At 36.1% G+C, this 20,658-nt stretch overlaps 1 protein-coding gene across 2 annotated transcripts in view; it reads left to right on the top strand.

Annotated features, from left to right (window-relative positions):
* Positions 1-20,658, top strand: part of LOC149075772 (nephrin-like) — a 182,660-nt gene that overhangs the window by 150,087 nt on the left and 11,915 nt on the right. Inside the window, exons 12-19 of one of the 2 annotated variants that reach the window (XM_089243282.1) lie at positions 1,324-1,614; positions 7,589-7,873; positions 7,969-8,277; positions 11,070-11,354; positions 11,489-11,659; positions 13,706-13,860; positions 17,107-17,212; positions 20,003-20,130. In XM_089243282.1, coding sequence (XP_089099408.1) covers positions 1,324-1,614; positions 7,589-7,873; positions 7,969-8,277; positions 11,070-11,354; positions 11,489-11,659; positions 13,706-13,860; positions 17,107-17,212; positions 20,003-20,130 — 1,730 coding nt within the window. The remainder of the gene's footprint in view (positions 1-1,323; positions 1,615-7,588; positions 7,874-7,968; positions 8,278-11,069; positions 11,355-11,488; positions 11,660-13,705; positions 13,861-17,106; positions 17,213-20,002; positions 20,131-20,658) is intronic. The other variant, XM_089243283.1, reaches the window with a different exon arrangement.

Raw genomic sequence — 20,658 nt, 5'->3', positions numbered from 1 at the left:
GCTAGATCCATGAAAATAACACAAAAAATGTTTTGTCGTGGCAACACATCGTTGAAGCATTAAAGTATTAAATGAATACCTGTGGTACTTCTTGAACCCGGGCTCTTAATAAAACTTCAAATTTGAAAGAAAACATATATTTCAACACGTATTAATCATAAAAATAGCAATATTTGCATGTTTCTTTGGAATTTTTAAGTAACAAATCTTCTGTCTTGGAAAATTGACCAAAAAAAAAGACTTTTAACAAGCTTCGGAGACTTAATTATTGGAAACCCATAAAATCCTACATTTTGTCAATGTGACTAGCTAATGCTTCTAGCTTCTTCCTCGATATTAAAACACGTTGGGACGACGTGGCTTTCCAGCAAAACACATTTTAAAGTTGTTTTTTTTTCCAATTGTGCTTCGAGATTCGTGACTACTAAAATTATCTGCAGCTTTCCTTCGGTTTATAATTTCAACAGATCTAATTTCATCTAAACATTTTTCCAAGGTGGTCATTGGTATAGTCTGAATAACTTCGTTTTCCAGGCCTAATGCTTGTACTTATACGTCATTTTTCCAGTCTGGAAAAGAAAAGTGAAATAGGATAGGCATTTAGAAAATAAGCATAATCGGTTCAATGCATAATTATGTTTCTTAAGTGTACTTATAAATAAATTCTCATAGGCTGCAAAAATTATGCCCTACTTTGTTCCATCGAAATATTGGGCCAAAAGAGGGCGCATTTTTGAAGTTTTACCAGAGCTTAAATTTTAAATTAATGTTTTCGGAAAAATTAATGATTAAACGAAATTTGCATCATACTAGAACTTAAAGCATTGGATTGTGTTTCTAATTGAGCAACTATTTAACTTGGCAAAGCTGTATTAGAACTCCCTCACAGCTGGAATTTTTTTCAAAGATGAATAAAACCAACGTGCAATAACAGCATACAAAACCACCTCTGTTTGCTGCCTAGTCAGCCATTCGTGAAATGACCGATGCACTCAGTTGCCTTGCCCGGTACCTAACGCTAATTATATAGCGAAAACTACAAAAAACTAGTTCCGAAATTTTTTTCTACAGTAATTACAGTGCGTTTTATTATTTTAACGTTTCGAGCCAAAAAAAGTCCCAGGGCCAAATTAGCCCACGTTTACAGTAGACAGAAAAATTAAGAATTGTTGTTCTCGACTTGGGATTAGCTACGTCTTATTTCAGTTCATTTTCTAGACTCGTCTTGTTCAGTTCTTGCTTAATACGTAAGAGTTTCATGAGGAAAACTAAATTTGAAATTTTTATTGTTATTAAAAACGAGTAACTATTATACTATTTCAGACAAACCGGAGTTCAGGGAACCACACAAGAGAATCGACATCGAAGAAGGTTCAAATGCTACTATAAACGTGAGTGTTAAGGCTCATCCTCCAGTCGCTTGGTATTCATGGACGAAAGACTCGACAGTCATCCCGCCATCTACGGAGAAGGACGGACACGATCACAGGCTCAGGTCGTCCGGTTCCGCGCTGCTCATCACTAAAGTCATGCGGAACGACGCCGGCACATACTTGTGTCTCGCAGAGAACGAAGAAGGTACCAGCAACGCCACGATCATAGTCAATGTGCAATGTGAGTAAAAGACTGCTACGTGTATTTATGAAAAATATTGAAAATTTCTTAACCAGTTTGAACCAGTCGGAAAACCCATTTTCTGCACATGCACTTCTTCATTCCATGCATATATGTTTTCTGGAAATTGTAGCGGAATCTCATTAGTCACTGTCCAGATACATCTTTTGTACACGCATCACTCCAATCTGACGTTTGACCACCGAAACTAAGGGGTTAGGCTAATGGTGAAAACTCGCGTTTTTCTAATTTAGAGTCACGAATGCAAGCCGGTCTTCGCTTCAAAAAAGATGAAAACAGAGACCTATAATATTTTAAATTATTGCCCATAAAAATATACATTTATGCAGTTTTTAACTCTCGGTTTGCAAAATCGGTGACAGAACCTGAATGCATCCTATATAAGCATAGTTAGATTCAATTGGAGCACAATTCCAACACAGTCAATTATTTTTTCAAAGCCAAATTAGTAAATTTAATAAATAAGTGTGGTTTCAATATTTTTTTTCAACTAATTAGCAGTAGTTGACCACTACTAGTAGACTGCTTTTATGAAGTATATAAGTAGGATTTCTCTACCGGGATCCCGTTTTCCCGCATGTAAAATGTGACCGAGAATTTTCTGAGAATCCGTACTTATTTTCCCGGAACAAAAAATAAGGTTGAACCAGATCCCAGTTATGTGCAGGGTGTCCCGTAAATTCGTAAATAGTTTAAAAATTCATAAAAATTGGAGGAATTGGAGGTAACGTATGTGTAAATGTGGTTTGCGAAAAAAGTTATTCTCACAAACGGGGATTTTTTCTGGGGCACCAAAAAAAAGCTATTCAAATTTTTGTTGATAGAGGACTCTTCATGGAAGTAAATCACAGAATTCATTCACTGAACCTTTTTTTTTCCAATATTTTCTACGGCCGAAACGTCCGCAAAGCTTCTAAAATGTCTAAACCCTACGATTCGGGGTTTTGGACATTTGGACGTTTCCGCAGCGGATATATCACCGTGCTTCTGACGACTTATGAAATTTTAACGACACCTATTACTGAAATATGTAACTACGTAATTTCGTCGGTAATTACATTTCAGCCAGTGTATACAGTATAATTTACATTTTTCTTCTTCTAAGAGGTTCTTGTTGAACATATCAGTTTCAAAAAACTGCATAAAACAGATTGAATGCGTCTTGAAATACCAAGTTACTTTTTCCCTGCTTTGTTTTTAAAAAATTAGAACAACCCAATTTTTTTTTAGAGAGAAAACATCAAACTTAAAACAAATTAGTACATGAATAATCTAATGCAAATTTACATCAACATGATCGGCATTGTGTTTTATGCCTTTCCTGGATATATATGTAAACCTAGATTCGTTCAATCTTTGCATTATGGGTAAAAAAAAATACACATTGCAAAATTACTTGTCTTTGCTTGGACAGTATGGAAAAACGCGGGCTGAGATATCGTGCGAATACATTATACTGTGCCTTTCGTTGGCTTTGATCATGGTTTTTATGCATAAGACGTTGGATTTATCAGTCTCCGGCATAGATCTAGATCATATTTTAGCCATGAATCCCATCTGCACTAATGTAGTGCTGATCGCAGCTGGTTTTCAATAATTGATCAGCTTTTTCTTTAGCTCCAGAATACCTTAATAAGATTAGCATCAGATACAATCCATACAATCATCACATATCGCAAAATCACCGAAGTATCAATGATGTTTGAGAGAAATTGTCGAATGATCCAATCTGTTTTCCATCTTCAAAAAAAGCCCTAAGTTGCTAGAGTCAAAAAATACAGACCAATAAATCAGAAGACTTCTCTGGATTCAGGTGTACATTAAACTGTCTAACATTTGATTCCAGAAGTTGAATAATTGCGTGGAGAAGGAAATTTCATTTGTCATCAATATTTTAACTATGCCTAAGAAGCTATATCGATGCTGCAAAAATTCACATGAGCAAAATCTCCATGGCAAATTAAATTTTCTTCTCCATACAAGTCTTCAACTTGTGGAATCAAAAGGTAGAGAGCCTAATATACACCTCCACCCAGAGATATCTTCTGATTCATTGGTCTCTATTTTTGGATCCCAGCAACTACAGACTTCGTTTGAAGATGTAAAACGAAGATCGCGTGAAGAATTGGGCAATGCCCATTAAACATCATTGATACTTCGGTGATTTCGTGATATCTGAGATTCTACCTGGTGCTGATCCTATCAAGAGATTGTGAGTCGTTCTAAAAAACTGATCAATTGAAAACCAGTTGTTATCGGCTCTACAATAGCAAAAATGGGATTCTTGGCTGAATATCCTATCTTTTTCATCTTTGATCTTCATAACATTTGGAATTCATGGCTGAATCCCATCATTCCAGATATGTGCCGGACACTCATAAATTCAATGTCTTGATACATAAAATCCATGGTCAAGACTAACGAAGGTCACAGTACTATGTATTCGTAAGATATCTGCACGCGTTTTCTCATACTGTCCAAGTAAAGACGCACGTGAATTTGCATTTGCAGAAATGTCTCATTTTCCACCAGTAATACGAAGATTGAACGAATCTGGCTTCATATACATAACGAGGAAAGACATGAAAAACGAATTCAATCACGTTGATGTAAATTTGCATGAAAATATTCATTTACTAATCCGTTTTAAGTAAGGTGTTATAATTTTTTGAAAAAAAATCAAACAAACTTCGGGTCGTTTTAACTTTTTGAAACAAAGAGGAAAATGTAATTTGGCGTTTCAAGACTCGTTCAATATCTACTTTAAGCAGTATTTTGCCACTAATATGTTCAAAAAGCGTGATAATGCTAATTACGGCCGTACCCGTTTGTGCTTTCCAACGAGTGAATTACATGAACTGCCTCTCGTTAATGTCTGGGATGTTCTAACTTTTTTGAAAATAACATGCACATGCACTCACACGACATGTTCCGACATGTAACGCTTCATCGGAAGTTCAGCAGAAGAATGCATACGAGATGCATGTGCGACTAAGTAGTAGTATATACCTAACTAAAAAGTTTTACTACATATTTACTTCAATGAACCATATTTGTTGAAAGGTAACATGTGGATGGTTGAGGAGGGCATCAGCCACGATCAATGAAAATTCATGTTTTATCTGCATTTGCTCTTACTTATTTTCCTTAGCTTTTATTACTTGGCTCGAAGCAGGAATAAGCTACTAAATACGTAGATGCACCCCCGTTTTGATTTAATAATATCGCGTACCGAGTTTTCAATGTAGATAAGTGACCGGACGGAACGTTCATGGATAGATAACTGAATGCTTTTATCCCTCCTTTATTCTCTTTGTTTTTCTATTCTTATTCTTGTGTATATGTATATTCCGCACCATTTCACCCGAATTGCGATTTTCTTTGGCGCACGTACTTGCGACCTGGATCCGAAAGGAAGAAAAGATGCATAAAGATTGGATTTCCTCTTCCTTCCGTCCGCCGATCCCCGGTTTTTTTTTTCTAATCCTTTTTTTTTCCGATGCCGTATATTTCCACTTAGTATTGATGTTTCAGCCCAAATTCCCCCTATAAAGCTTATTAACCAAACACCGTCTCTATATATAGAAACAAACTATCGATTCGTGCGCTCCGTCGAACTCCTTCCTCCTCTGGAGGACGCAAAAATTCCGACTGGGAAACTCGCTTTAAAATAGTATAAAAGGAGGAAGTTATTCATATATATATATATATATATATATATATATATATTTATTTATTTATTTATTTATTTTTTTGGATACTTTTTCTTCCGGGAAATATTTGCTCATTCAATAAGATTTTAAGAAGATAAGTTTTCCTGAAAATAAAATTATGGGAAGATGTTGTGAGTTATCGAGAAACCTACAGGGTGTCCTATAAATGTATAAATTCGTAAGTAGTTTAAAAACTCAAAAAAACAGAAGAAATTTATGTATTTGAATGCGGTTTGCGAAAAAGTTATCCCACGAAGGTTGGGGGGGGGGATTTTTTTAAGAGAAAAATCGTTCAATTTTTTGTTGGTAGAGGACGCTGGAAACCAGTCCGGCAGGAGGTACATAAGTTTTAGAATTTTCATCAGTATTGGAATGCTGACTTTTCATCATATTCTGGAATGCTGACTTTTCATCATATTCTGGAATGCTGACTTTTCATCATATTCTGGAATGCTGACTTTTCATCATATTCTGGAATGCTGACTTTTCATCATATTCTGGAATGCTGACTTTTCATCATATTCTGGAATGCTGACTTTTCATCATATTCTGGAATGCTGACTTTTCATCATATTCTGGAATGCTGACTTTTCATCATATTCTGGAATGCTGACTTTTCATCATATTCTGGAATGCTGACTTTTCATCATATTCTGGAATGCTGACTTTTCATCATATTCTGGAATGCTGACTTTTCATCATATTCTGGAATGCTGACTTTTCATCATATTCTGGAATGCTGACTTTTCATCATATTCTGGAATGCTGACTTTTCATCATATTCTGGAATGCTGACTTTTCATCATATTCTGGAATGCTGACTTTTCATCATATTCTGGAATGCTGACTTTTCATCATATTCTGGAATGCTGACTTTTCATCATATTCTGGAATGCTGACTTTTCATCATATTCTGGAATTCTGAATTATTTAAATTATTTCTTTCATTTATTCTAAAATTATTACTTTCATCTGTTCTGAAATTATTTCTCATTTATTTTCATGAATTTTGAAATTTCTTCCATTTATTCTGAATTTGCATGAATTTTGAAATTATTTCATTTATTTTGAATTTCCATGAATTTTGAAATTTCTTCCATTTATTCTGAATTTTCATGAAATTTGAAATTATTTCTTTCATTTGCACTGAATTTTCATGAATTTTGAAATTATTTAAAAATAGTTTAAGGAAAACCATCAATGTAATATCTAGTCAATATTCTTATTCATTAAATATTGATTATAGTGCTGATTATAGATTTGATATACATAAACTTTATTTACATCGAGTTTTAGTGTTTCTACAAAAAAACCAAACATGGTTCACATTGCGACACACATACAAACAAGACAATATGGATATCTATATGAGGTCATAAAACCTAAAAAGACACTTATTCAGAAATAATTTTTATATTTAGCACCAAGATCTTATAACACATTAAGTAATGATATAAAATTCGAAAGAAACATAAACCGCTTCAAAAAATTGCTTGTAGATTACATTAACTCCTGTTAACTCAATCGAAAGAAACACCAATATCTGCCATGTGTTTAACTGCATTTTATTTTGTGAAATGAAGCACATTACTGGTGAAAATAATAACCATACCTCGTACTGCGGCCTACTGTTTGATCAACTTGTATTATTTATGTATATTTATGATGCTGTGTATTGTGTTTGAATAGCCTGTGTTTGCCAATCGATAAAATTATTTGTGGTTTGACCCTGGACAGATCATGTATAGATCTCTTGGGTCTATTATGGATATTTGCTTTTGATTCTCCCTCCCCCCCCCCTTCCGGTTTTGTATGTTTTGTGTCAATAAATTCTATTCTATTCATTCATTCTGAATTTTCACGATTTTCATTTTCTGAATTTTTCGATTCTCCTCTCTCTCAGAATATAGAAAATCGCCACTAGGACGCATCAAAATTATTAAGACACCTCTCGCCCCGCTATTATTTTTGCACCGGGCCACGCGTCCGGTAATGTCAGTCCTGACAGAGGTAAAACTATTCCATGAACGCCCATCCCTGCAAGGAAAAAAATCTCCCTGCGAAAAAAAAGCCATGGAATTCTACAATGTATTAACACTTTCCCTCCAAATCTCATCGATTTTATCAAAATTTTAGATATTAGTCGAATGAAAATGAGTTCTATTATTCAGGTAAAGCATAAAATAACGCATCGTTTTACGAGGAATAAAATACATTTTCCCATGTCTTTTGATGTCTAGATCCAGCAACCATAACCAATATCACTACGGCTGAGGTTGTTGCTGAAGGAGAAGATGCGAATTTCGAATGCAGGGTTTCGGCGAATCCGATTACGCCAGATATGGTGAGATGGAGTAAAGAAGGCGGCGAACCGATACTGAGGGAGAACCAGCAATACACCGAGAACGGGCGATCCTCTTTAACGATATTCAATGTTTCGAAGCAGGACAGCGGCGTACTGGAATGCCACGCTTTCAATGGTCTCAAGGAGGCTGACGTCAAAACGACGAAGCTGACGGTGCTGTGTAAGTCTAATACATGTATTGGTTATAAATGGATTATTCTCTCGATACATTTTACAGCTATATGTTCACATTCATTTCCGGTATATATCTTACAGATAAGCCAACGATTGTTCGCAATGCAGTCCAAGCTCGTTATGCGGCGGAGAGCCAGACGTCGGTCGACCTGAAATGCGTGGCCGAAGGCGACGGTAACATCAGTTTCGTGTGGTCGTTCAACGGCACGTTATTACTACCAAGCCAGGAGCCATCGCGGTACGACGTGAAGATGCTGCAGATGGCCGCCCAGCAGTGGTGTAACGTGCTCACCATAAGAAACGTCCGCAGCGAAGACTTCGGCGAGTACACTTGCGTAGCCAGAAGTCACCTCGGGATCGATTTCATTAAAATAACTCTCACTGCCAGAAGTAAGGATTTTCGACAAAGTCTAATTTAGCACATTTATATATAGCGTCAATCCGAATTACCCCGGAGTACTGTCATGGATTAATATTCGTCCCTCGTAAAATTATTATTTACATCACATGAAATATATATAATTTTTGCCATGATAGTGATCATATAATTTTTTAATATAGACTTGTAGCATAATTTTTATTATCTTTTTTCGGAATTGAATATGTAATAATGTGTGCAGTACAAAGTGTACATAATTGAATGTTAGGGCACATTCAAGTATTACGTCAGAAGATTTGTAGCCATTTTTGACCCCACCCCCCCTCCCTTTTCAGCAAAATTTCTCCAGCAGCTTAGAATATTTCGTATCTTCAGAAAAGGGTGGTTGATGACGTAAGCAACCTTCAAACCCCCTTCCCTTTGTCATCAAAATTCAGCAGATCCGAAACCCCCTTCCCTGGATGCTGACGTAATACTTGAATGACCCCTTAATTAATCGAGAGGTTTTTTAAACAATAAATATTAATTAGAAAGTTATAGAACTTTTACGCTTTGATAACAGTGAAAAAAGAGAGCAAAATAAAAATCATTTCTGACATTCATCACTAGAGGGCGTTTTCTATGCAAATTTTTTGTGCACATGCTAATTTATTTGTGAACGTGGGACCAAACTGTCGAGCTTCATATGACATGGTATCTCAATACATCAAGAAGAAAAATTTTCATGCCCACTTTTCACTGATATAGATGGTGTTGTTGGGGAAGGGGAATGTTAATGAAACTCCGGTCACATGTACGGTTTGCAGAATGGCAAAGTTTGGTTGGTGTGAAGATCGTCGATCGGCAAAAAACACTGTCGCCACATAAAATATAAACGAACGAAACAAAAATTAACGAAAAATGTTTTTTGAAATTAGCTTAAGAACTAATGAAAATTTTGACTGGTTGAAAGTAATAAATATAATTTTTTCTTGTTTTTGTCATTAATTTTGAATTTTATTATATTCCCCAAAATCAATGAATAAATTTATTTAATATAATCCATAAACGAAAAACAGATTATTTACCATATATATAATTTATATATGATTATATATATATATTTATTTATTTATTTATATTTATACACTCATTGCCATAAAAATTTGCGCACCCAGAAGAAGTCGTCAAAATGAAACGAAATTTTACACATGTAAGTACTACGTTGATATAAGTAAGTGATTAGAAAATCCAAGAAAAAGGATCATTTATTGCAGAAAAAAGTACAGATGAACAGAAGTTTTAGTACTCTGTTGGACCCCCCTCTAGCGCGAATGCGCGATGCGATACGAGCGGGCATTGAGGCATACAAGTTCCGTATGATGTCCTGAGACATCTCGTTCCACAGTTGTTGTAAATGCGCCTCTAGTTCGACCAACCTCGTAGGGTGTCCAACTTGCCGTCCCAAATGATCCCAGATATGCTCAATTGGTGACAAATCTGGGGATAGAGCAGGCCAGGGAAGGATGAAGGGTGGTAATGTGGCGGAGGCAGTCTTGGACATCCTTGCTGTGTGTGGCCTAGCATTGTCTTGTTGAAAAATGTCTCCTGGGAGCCCTGCCATGAGTGGCAACACATGTGGCTGAAGGATGTTATGGACGTACCGCTGGGCTGTCATTGTGCCATGGATCAATATTAGGGGTGACCGTGTATCGTAAGCAATGGCACTCCATACCATGACACCAGCTGTGGGAGCGGTGTGTCGCTGTAAAGCGAAGGCAGGATTGAAGCGTTCACCACGGGGCCTCCACACACGAACACGATTGTCATCACTGCTCAAGTTGAATCTCGATTCGTCGCTGAAGACGACCTGGTTCCATTCCGTTGCAGTTCAATCCCGTCGTGCTCGACACCACTCCAAACGGAGGCGTTGGTGGGTGGGTGTCATTGGCAGCACACGTAATGGGCGCCGCGATAGCAGATGTCCTTCAGCCAGGCACCTTGCGATGGTTCGGGAAGACACAGGGGCCCGTAGTGAAGCTGCTGCCTGTGTCTGGGTAGCGGCCAATGAGGCAGTTGGCTCTACGCGTGCGTTTCAGATGATGTGACGGTCTTCTCGACGACTGGTCTGTCGAGGGCGTCCTGAACCAGGTCGCCGTGTAAATGACGTCTCTTCTGTCCACTGGTCCCAACACTTCCTCACAGTAAAATCAGAACGGCCTAGTTGACGAGCTACTCGCCGAGCTGACCACCCAGCTTCCATCATCCCGATGATTCTTCCCCTATCGAACTCTAACAACTGCTCATATGGTCTTCGACGGCGGCGTAACGGCATGTCTACCTCAACATTTCCTTTGCAAACGATTAAATACACTCCAGCAAGCTCTGCTTACCTGTTTTATACTCCAAGGAGAACGAAGTTCAACGCCCTCTAGTGGCATTACGCAATGCGCAATCATTCTGCATTTCTAATCATTTGCATATCTGCCCGACATGTACCTTCAGGCCAACTTTCGTTTCGATCCCACAATTATTTCTTGGTGCGCAAATTTTTATGGCAATGAGTGTATATAGTATAAAATAATCGAAAATCAATGAGAGAAGTAGCTTCAGATGTTGGAATTTATGTAAAACACAATTTCAGAAATAGTGAAAATTTCGGGGCCCTCATATTTGACACGGGGCCGCCAATTAATTTCATGTGATCGGTGACGTCAAAATTATGTTTCGACTTGACTCAAAAACCGAAGATGGACAGAATACAATATTAGTTGCAAGTTTGGCTTCACGAGATTCTCACGTAAATTTTTCATTTCTCGTTCAGGTGAACCCGAAGTGCCAAAAGACGTGAAGCTGGTGAACGAGACGTCGGACAGCGTACTCTTGTCTTGGATTCCTGGATTCGACGGTGGGTCAGAGCAATACTTCCGCGTCCGTTTCCGAATGAAAGGCGCTCACGCTTACATGTACAGAAGCAGTCTACCGAACGCAACTTCCTATTTAGTTACTGGCCTTGTTCCGGGAATCGAGTACGACTTCACCGTTGCCGCCATAAACAGTTATGGCCAAAGTGCCTTTAGTGAAGAAATTGTTTCTGTCTTCGTGAAAGGTGTGATCTTTTGCTGCTCCTTTACTTTTTCTGGGGAATATTAAAAAAATAAATAAATAAGTGTGTATATATAGTCTCTCATTATCATTATAAAATTCACAATCTGGACAAATTATTTCATTTCTTCCACGCAGAGTTAACTACAGAATTCTTTGTGGTCACGATGTCGGAAGCTGAAAAAGCAAGAAGAGCGGGAAATCGAATGTGGCTTCTGACTTCCATCCTCGGTGGCCTTGGCTTTCTGGCGACTTGTCTCGGCTGCGTTCTGGTCATTTGGAGAAAATGCAGCCTTATGACATCCGAGAGTAAGTTTTCTTCACATTAATTGTTTTACTCGGATGCGACTGAACACTTAGACATAGAAGAACTGTATGACTTGTTCATCCGGATATGTATTCTATCTACTTCCTATCTGCATCATATTGTTGTACTTGGTATCGGACGAAACATGATTATATTGGTGCAGAAGGACTCCAATTACTATCCAAGCCAATGTGGACCGAAACACGCGAGGATATTGAGTATCTTACAGGATTTTGTGGTTAAATGAAATAAATAAGGCCATAAATGGTGCAAATTACGTAAGGTCTTTGAGGATAATATGACTAATTTTCCGTATTTATTTTATTTCGAATGGAATTCAAAATGTGGTGCTTTTTTGCTGTGTAGCTGTTTGTTTGGACACATGCCCTATTTTTTTTCTTTGGCTTATGTGTAGTTTCGCAGCATATTGTGCCGAAAGCATCATTCGGAAAATCACGACGTTATCCACAAAATTAGTTCGTTAATCATGACATGTGCAGCTTTAAACGCTTTTCCATCTGCATTCATTTTAATTTCCATAGGCATAAAATTCTGTCTGTCATGTAGGTTTCTTTAGAACATTTGACAGTTCGATAACCGGTTCGTCGTTGTCAGAAACTTTCCTGACACATGGGTACAAAAGAAACGGCGTCGGGACCACACAAAAAGACTGTCATCGCAAGGAGTCCAAACCGCGAGGGGGTTAACGTACCAGCCTCAGTGAGTATAAAAAAGCTGCCGTTCGGAATCGGAAATAACTTTGTCCCGGCATTGTTGGTCCTGGTCTAAATAACCCTCGTGTGCAGAAAATGACCGTGGTGTGACAAAAATGAATGATCAAATGAACATTTGGCAGGTTGGTTTTGGCCTGGTATGCTACTGCGCATCACTAGCGTCATTTTTTTTCTTCTGCTTTTTCATGTGATCAGGTCTCTGGGGCCTCCCTTCCCCCGATTTCTATTCTTTATGGTAGAAGAAAAAGGATTTTTCTATCCAAAATTTGTATCTTAGTTAACTTGAAAAATTTTCAATTTTGAATTCATTAATTTAAGGAAAGCTTACGAAATTTATTATCTGGATGAAGTGCATTACTTCTCCTTGCATTTAATTATTAATTGAAAGTTTGCTTAGTTGGATAGCTTCTTTAAATCAATAAGTTATCGCAAAAATGCCTGTTTATTTGTTGAGATACGTCCGTTTATGACTCCATTGGTCATATTACTTTCACCTGTCGGGAATATGACCAAGGAGTAAACTTTGAAAAACCATATTTTTTGCATATTTTACGTTTAGATATAGGCCTATTGTGGATTGTTATTATTTTTTAAGAACTCTTCAAAGTATTTTTCAACATTACCTGTTCTTCATAATTTATAATGCAAGTCTCAGCAGCAATCACTGAAGCTTAGCATGACCATATTATCATCACTTACCTTGTTTCACATTTTTCAGTGCAATAAAAGTATTAGTTATGTGTACTATAAAGTTACATAAGAATACCGAAAATGTTCCCACAACTAGTACCTAAACCGCACATGCACCTCAATATTCCTCTGAGGAACATCTAACTAACCGGTGCATGTCGGAATGTGTCATGCATGTGTTATGTACCAAAGGTTCAATTTGTCTTTATGGAATAGTTGTTATATCGTAGGGTTACAAGTGAAACACACAAGTCAAAATTATCGATTTTCGTATTTTTAGCTTTTTTTGGCCTCAAAAGTGAGATGTTCCTACTGGTGAAACCCACTAAGTCATAGCTTTATTTATTTAATAAAGCTATGAGTTTCATATAATATATATGAATATATATATATAATATATATATATATATATATATAAAGTCTCTTCAAATACGTTGATGGTAGGAATAATATATATATATATATATATATATATATTATTACTACCATCAACGTATTTGAAGAGACTTTATCTACTTCATTTATTTTGATTCTTAATAAGTACTTTACTCACTGTTACTCACACAGAAATAGTGTTGGACTTTTTGGATATGGTCTAATTGCATACGTTTAATTTTCAAACAGTCATCATACCCATAGCCCAGTTCCACAGACAGGATATACTTGGGGAAGATATCAGTAACCGGATGCTCATACGACCTGATGATAAGCAGACAGCCTCATCATCATCTGTAGTTCAGAATACCAGTCAGGAACAAGTCGCCATGAGGGAGTTCCAGGTATCAATGCTGAGCAGTGTGTTTCTCACTTACATACGCGTTGTATTCTCGAAGAAAATTTCCAAATTTTTAAAAACAAGCATTTCATTGTCAAGGTTCTTTTGAATCTAAGATATTCATTTCGAAAACATTTGTTTTTTAATATGATAAAGCGCAAATATAATGTACAGGAACAAAACTATACATAAATACAAAAACGTAAACATAAATAACTTTGCGATCTCAAGGGATTTGGAAGTCCTTCTAGCCGGTCTATGCAGGGTTAGAAATTCGAATATATTCCAAAAAAGCAACAACTTATATTAAAACTAGACACGTCATATTGTATATTTGTTCATCTATTTACGATTTCAGTACACTGCTTATTGTTAAATTACTCATTATGAAGATCATTCAGTTATATAATTGCAATTTTTTTAATTTAAATATATTTTTATATTATTTAGAATTATCTTTTGCGAACATCAGTTACAATTCACATACGCATATCTATACGTATCCTATACGAAATTCTCATTCATTGAACGCTTCATGGTTTTTCTTTTCTTTTAGTCCATTTTATATCTAATTACAATGCATTTGTCATAACCGTTTTGTAATCAGTATTTTTGATGAAACCAAAAACTAAATGATTCAAGTTTTATTGTTAAATCAATTAATTCGTTCTTTCAGTACGAAGTAGTAGCTTCAGTACTTTTATAGCCTTTTTCTGACAAATTTCTTAGTTACTTTCATATAAGTAAAAACTCGTTTTTCATGCCAATTTTTTTTTCACATTATTCAACAGAAATTGTATGAACTCATGTAACATGCATCAAATATACAGGATGATTTCATATTTTCCTTCTCGCGTCTTTCTGGTTAATCGTTGATCATAGAGGCATACTTCCAGTTAGAAGAAGTATCCAAACAACGTGTAAGACGCAGATACGTCATTCATGCTGCAAGGGGTTCTACGGTTATTAATTCAAATTCTAATTCATTTCACCTACACGTTACATAAGCACAGGAATTGTTAATGGTTACATGGATATATACACACATTGATGTAGATGGGATAACAACGCGAAATTATCACAGTATGATCTGACAAGCTCCTTCACCCCGAGTGAAAAAAAACAACAATTGCAACAGCATGAATACATTAACTAAAAAATGTGTATTGTGATCACACATGCAATATACACATATATACGCATTCACACATATACATATAAGTACGGGGTGATTTTAAAAAAGCTATCCCGACATATGGCCCCCTAACTATCATACCATTCACAGAAACTGAATGAAATTTTGGCATAAGGTATTTTGAGGTATGCGCTCAAGAATGATATGGAAAACAACAGTGTCACTCTAACAGCTACGATTACAGTGAGAAAATTCCGAAAATATCAAATGAAAACACCAAGTTTTTTGTATTGGAATGCGATCTCCATACTGAAAAACACTAAATAGCGTTGGAATGGCACCTGTAGCACGAAAATCCCCGGAGCTAGGCAAGGAAAAAGGACTTTGCCGTGCACTAGAGCATTAATGTTCGTTTCATTCGTCACACCGTTTCTTCGGCTGAGATCCCAGCCTGATTAGTCCTCTAAATTTTGGTCATGTGGAAAATTTGTGAAACACAATAAAATGCTTTATTTTATGCTGCTTCTCTGTCCTTATTGGTTGTCGTCACTTTTAGCCTATCTACCGCCGGCGATTTTCATGCTACAGTTGCCGTTCGAACGCTATTTAGGGTTCTTCACAATGGAGATCACATTCCAATACAAAAAACTTGGTGTTGCCATTTGATATTTTCGAAATTTTCTCACTGTAACCGTAACTGTTAGAGTGACACTGTTGTTTTCCATATCATTCTTGAGCGCATACATCAAAATACCTTATGTCAAAATATCATTCAGTTTCTGTGAATGGTATGATAGTTAGGGGCCCATATGTCGGGATAGTTTTTTTATAATCACCCTGTATACAAGAGGTTAGTGTGTCAGTAATAAATATTTCAATTTCTTCTTAAACATGGGTACATTATTTATGAGTCTTAAGGATTGTGGTACGCTATTCCAAGTTCTGGGTCCAAGAGAATTTACATTACTGTAGAAAATATTGGTTCTTGCATGGGTTGGTATCAAATGAGTACGGGATCTAGCGCTATAATGATGAGACGCGAGTCTTGGGGTTATAATGGGATCACTTTTGCGATCATGTAATTTAATTGTTTTGAACATGAGAATGGAAATAGAATAATATCATATAGAAGCGAGACTGGTAGTATATTATGCATGAAAAAGGATTGAGCAATTGAGATATTTTGGTTATGTGTTACTGTATGTTAAAATCTCCTCTGCAGAACAGAAAGTTTATTTATATTGATATCAATGATCATGCCCCAGACAAGGTGACAGTAAGAGAGAGACAAGAGGATCATGGTATATTGTAGAGCAGCAACTTGATTTTAAAACGGAGAAGAAAAGAAATTCCAGCGATTATTCCTATTTTCTGACAGGCAGATTTTCTCAGCTGTACAAACCTCACCTCATTCCATTTGAGGTGAGGTGTGAAATACACTTCAAGAAATTTAACAGATGAACTATAATTAAAGCATATAAAGACTTTTATACGGACACCCTATCTTGAAGAATCCAATTATGTATTAACTGAACTGTTTTTGGCCCATCTTTCCTGAGGCCGACAAAAGAAATTGCACGTTTCCAAGTGCAATGTTCGTTGAGGTATTTGAATTCGAGAAACCGATGAAAATTGGGAAATAACAGTATAAGATAAGCGAGGGAAAGGAACGTTGTCGGTTAGTTTATGCTGTTCTTTCCCAGATTTTCTCCAATTTCTTAAATTCAAAACATCTCAGTGAATATTGCACTTGGAAAAGTGGAATTTTTTGTTGTTGTTGTTGGCCTCATCAGAGACTGGGCAACAACTTTCAAATTGACTTTTTTGAGGTCAGAGTCCATATAAAAAGTTATTTTTTTCATTTAAATAACAGCGCAACCACTTACAACATAGATAATGCAACTGGGCTCTACAACTTATTTGGGTACTTTTCTTAATTAAATGTATGCCTCTAGGATCAATAGTTCACCAGTATAATGCTTCAATGGAAATTATGGAATCACCGTGTATACAAGAAAATGTGTCTTTCAATAAGTGAATTGAATATGAATGAGGTTTAATAACTTGATACTTAAAAAATGCCTGCATGGTACAGATACCTACCACTTATAGTAGACTGCAACTTTACTGCAGGTGGAGCAGAGGACCCTGAGCTGGGAAGAGACTAGTAAGAGTGAATATGGTCGAACAAGAACCTTGTCATACGACAGGAGAAGTTATGGTAAGTAATCGATTTGGGTGTATTTATATTGCATCGCGTTACATCGATTGTATTAAGTTTTAATATTCATAGGCGGTGATATACAGCGTCTCCTGTAAGTGCTAATGGGACCTTTATTTCAACAACTGTCCGTCGTAGACGTGTAGCTTCAATTTAAAAAAATGCTCAAAAATGCTCAACCTTGCACCAGTTTTGGGAGTTAAAATACAGTGTCATAAAATAAAAACTCCAAACTTTTATACTGTACCCCCTGTCCTCAAACTTCCAGTTAGAAAGTTGTTGTCCTGTATCTCCTGAAGACAACGAAAAAAAAATTGACGAATTTGAATTTTTCAGCGAATATTTCACTTGGAAACTTGAGAAATGTTTCTTCGTTGTTCTCAGGAAGGACAGGGCAACATCTTTCTAAATGGAAGTTAGAGGACAGGAAGACCGTATAAAAATTCAGATTTTTATTTTTATTTTGTTACACACTCTAGTTTGACTCTCAAAACTGGCACGAGGTAATTTCTTGAATGTATTCAAGCATTTTATAAACTGAAAATCTACGACGGACAATTGAAGAGATAAAGTCTGCATTAGCACTTACAGGACACCCTGTACAGTGCCGTAACTAGTCAGGTTTAACAGGCCCAACCGCACATGGCCCACTTGGGAGAAGGGTCCTGAATGAGCCAGATGGGGCCTAAATATAAATTATTGTACAGGGTACAGGAATTTTTCCATTTTCAAATACTATAAATATTTCTGCGTTCTATGTCCGAGTTTTTGCTCTAGCTGTACTAAAAGTATTTTCAACATGATTTAATATAAACTGCTTGCAGACATTATATATGTTCATTTTTTTCCATCAACTCAAAACTGAATTTTGTTTCAGATAAAGAACATTTTTTTCCAAAAGCCACTTGTTCAAATGTCTCGAAACTTCGTGCGCCTCTCAACACTAAGGTGTTACATACTTTAACGAGAAGATTTCTTATAAAAAATTATTTAAATAAATTCTATGGCACAAAGATTGAGTAAATTACGGAGATTTTTGAAAAGTCTCCATGTTGTTCAAGTTAAAATTCGAAAAAAATAACCAACAATTAAAATCCTTAATTCTCTCCGTATATTGTATATAAATTATCATGAAATTTCAGAAAAAAAATTGAGTGCCTAAAGTGAATAAGGAATTTTCAAATGCTCCTTAGAAGAAGAAGGTTTTTTGTCATAGGAAAGCATGGGAAGCCAAGATCGTGTACCAACCCCCCTCCCCCTTCCTTTCATTCATTGAAAAAGTTATATGAACTATCTTTCATATGGATGCGAAGATTAGCTAAAAATAATAATTTTTTTAATGAATATATTAAAAAAATACTCTTTTTTTCAATGTTTTATCGACCTGCCATGAGATATGAGTTCATCGTAGCTGAAACTGATCCTGGATGTTAAGTGCGCACAGTATATGAAAAATTTTTGCAAAACATTGCAAAAATATTTTATCAATCATTGGGTGAATCGAAATATCATAAAGCTCCATATCCCAGAACAAAAAGACCCACATTGGCTAGACCTATAAATTTCCTTACGGTCGTCAAACATGATAATCGAAGACCATAATGTGCAAATAGCTTATCCGTTCATATCTTATTACTCACAATTTCACCATATTAGCATGTTATCCCAGTTGTTTTATTATATGAGCATTCGTCATCATTCTAGGTGGTGGTGTTACATATGTAGTAGAACTTGGTGAATTCAAACTTGGTCAGGGTAGTTTATACCTTTAACCCATGGTGAAAACTATGCATAAATAGAAGTATCATTGAAAGTACTATTTAATTAAGCAATGATTTATTTCAATATTTTACGCATTTTAAATCAATTTTTATTCTGTTACATTGATGTCATGGTATTTTATCGTACACGAAAGCTGTTTTTAATGTGTTTTTTTTTCCATTTACAAAAAATTAAGTATCCGAGATATGTAATATGTAAGAATTTCTATTAGAGCAGCGGTTCTAAACCTTTCTTGACTCGCGGAGCCCTCTTTAGTAAAAATATTCTATGGCGGAGCCCCATAGGTCCATTTTTTAATTATCCATCAAAGTTACTGGTTTATTTTTACTATATTTAAAAACATTTATAATTATTATTTTTTTAATTTTACTGGTTTTTTTATTTTCCTCGAGTGGGTGCGGAGCTCCTGGGGAGTGCACAAGGAGCCCCAAGGGCTCCGCGGAGCACCGGCTGAGAACCGCTGTATTAGAGCATAGTTTTCCACCATGTTAAAGGTATCAATCGTCCATAATTCGAACGTTTACGAACTCCTCTTGAGGTTTAGATCTAATTTCTTGTTAATTCGATTTTTTTTTCCTCACGAATATTTTGGATAATTCAAATTTGGAGGGAAATAATCATTATTTTTGAATGATCAAATTTACTTTGAAAAAGTTCTACAACAAGCCAGACATTGTGCTTTTCTCGATCAATTTGGTAAACAATAAAATTTTAAAGACAGATGTTTGAAAAAAAAATTCTGTTTTCCCTCTATTCTTTTTTTGATCCTTCAGTGGTTATGAATCAATTTGTGCCACACACAAAATCTGAATCTTTTCGATTCAGATTTCTTCTTCGTTTTTGAAACCATTGTTAGTTTTCCAACACTTGTAAGGATGTAGAAATAAATATAAATGAAAAACAAAATGCAAATTGCGAGCACGAAATCTGATATACAAAGTAACGATGCTATAATTAATCAAAGGAAAAATGAACTAGGAATACTTACTTTTTTTAAAATTTAATTAGATGGTGTTCAAATTAAAGATGATAAGGATACAGCGGATGCAATTCATCCAATCAGAGGTGCTACGTCTATCGAAGGGCCAGAGATTACTAGAGCAGCAGAAGCAGAAAAGTGCCTTGCTGACACCAAAGTGAGTAAATCCTTGATTAAGGAATATTTAACCAGTTAAAAAAAGTGGTTTTTATTCCTCATTATAATTGACGCAGTAGAAATCACTAAAGATGTTCTAGAAATTGCCACTTTTAAAGAATAAAGCTTTTTTTTTTCGGATTACATGAGCTGATAAATGCTTTACTCGAACGAAGGAAAAATATGACCTCTCTCATATTTTGAAATAAAATTCCATTCTTGCCAAAAACTCTGTTATATGCGATGTTCATAAATACGGTACTTCGTTATAAGAAATATTTTTAACATTATTTTGGTATTACAGGTTTACTTGGTGGGCGGGGGGGGGGGGGAGACTTGTTTATAACCAATACTTCGTATTATCCGATTTCGGTACTAGCGGACTCTATTGTATTTGGGGCCATTCAAGTATTACGTCAGCATCGATGGGGGAGAGGGGGGGGGGGTTTCCGATTTGCTGACTTTTGATGACAAGGAGGAGGGGAGGTTTGGATGATGCTTACGTCATCAACCATTCTTTATGAAAATA

Source organism: Pholcus phalangioides, unplaced genomic scaffold (assembly GCF_987345545.1).
Source record: "Pholcus phalangioides strain wild (caught in Gottingen) unplaced genomic scaffold, Ppha-v1.0 ptg000015l_1, whole genome shotgun sequence".
Classification (NCBI taxonomy): Eukaryota; Metazoa; Arthropoda; class Arachnida; order Araneae; family Pholcidae; genus Pholcus; species Pholcus phalangioides.
Note: the sequence above shows the minus strand (reverse complement) of the source record. Positions and strands in the feature narration are given on the sequence as shown.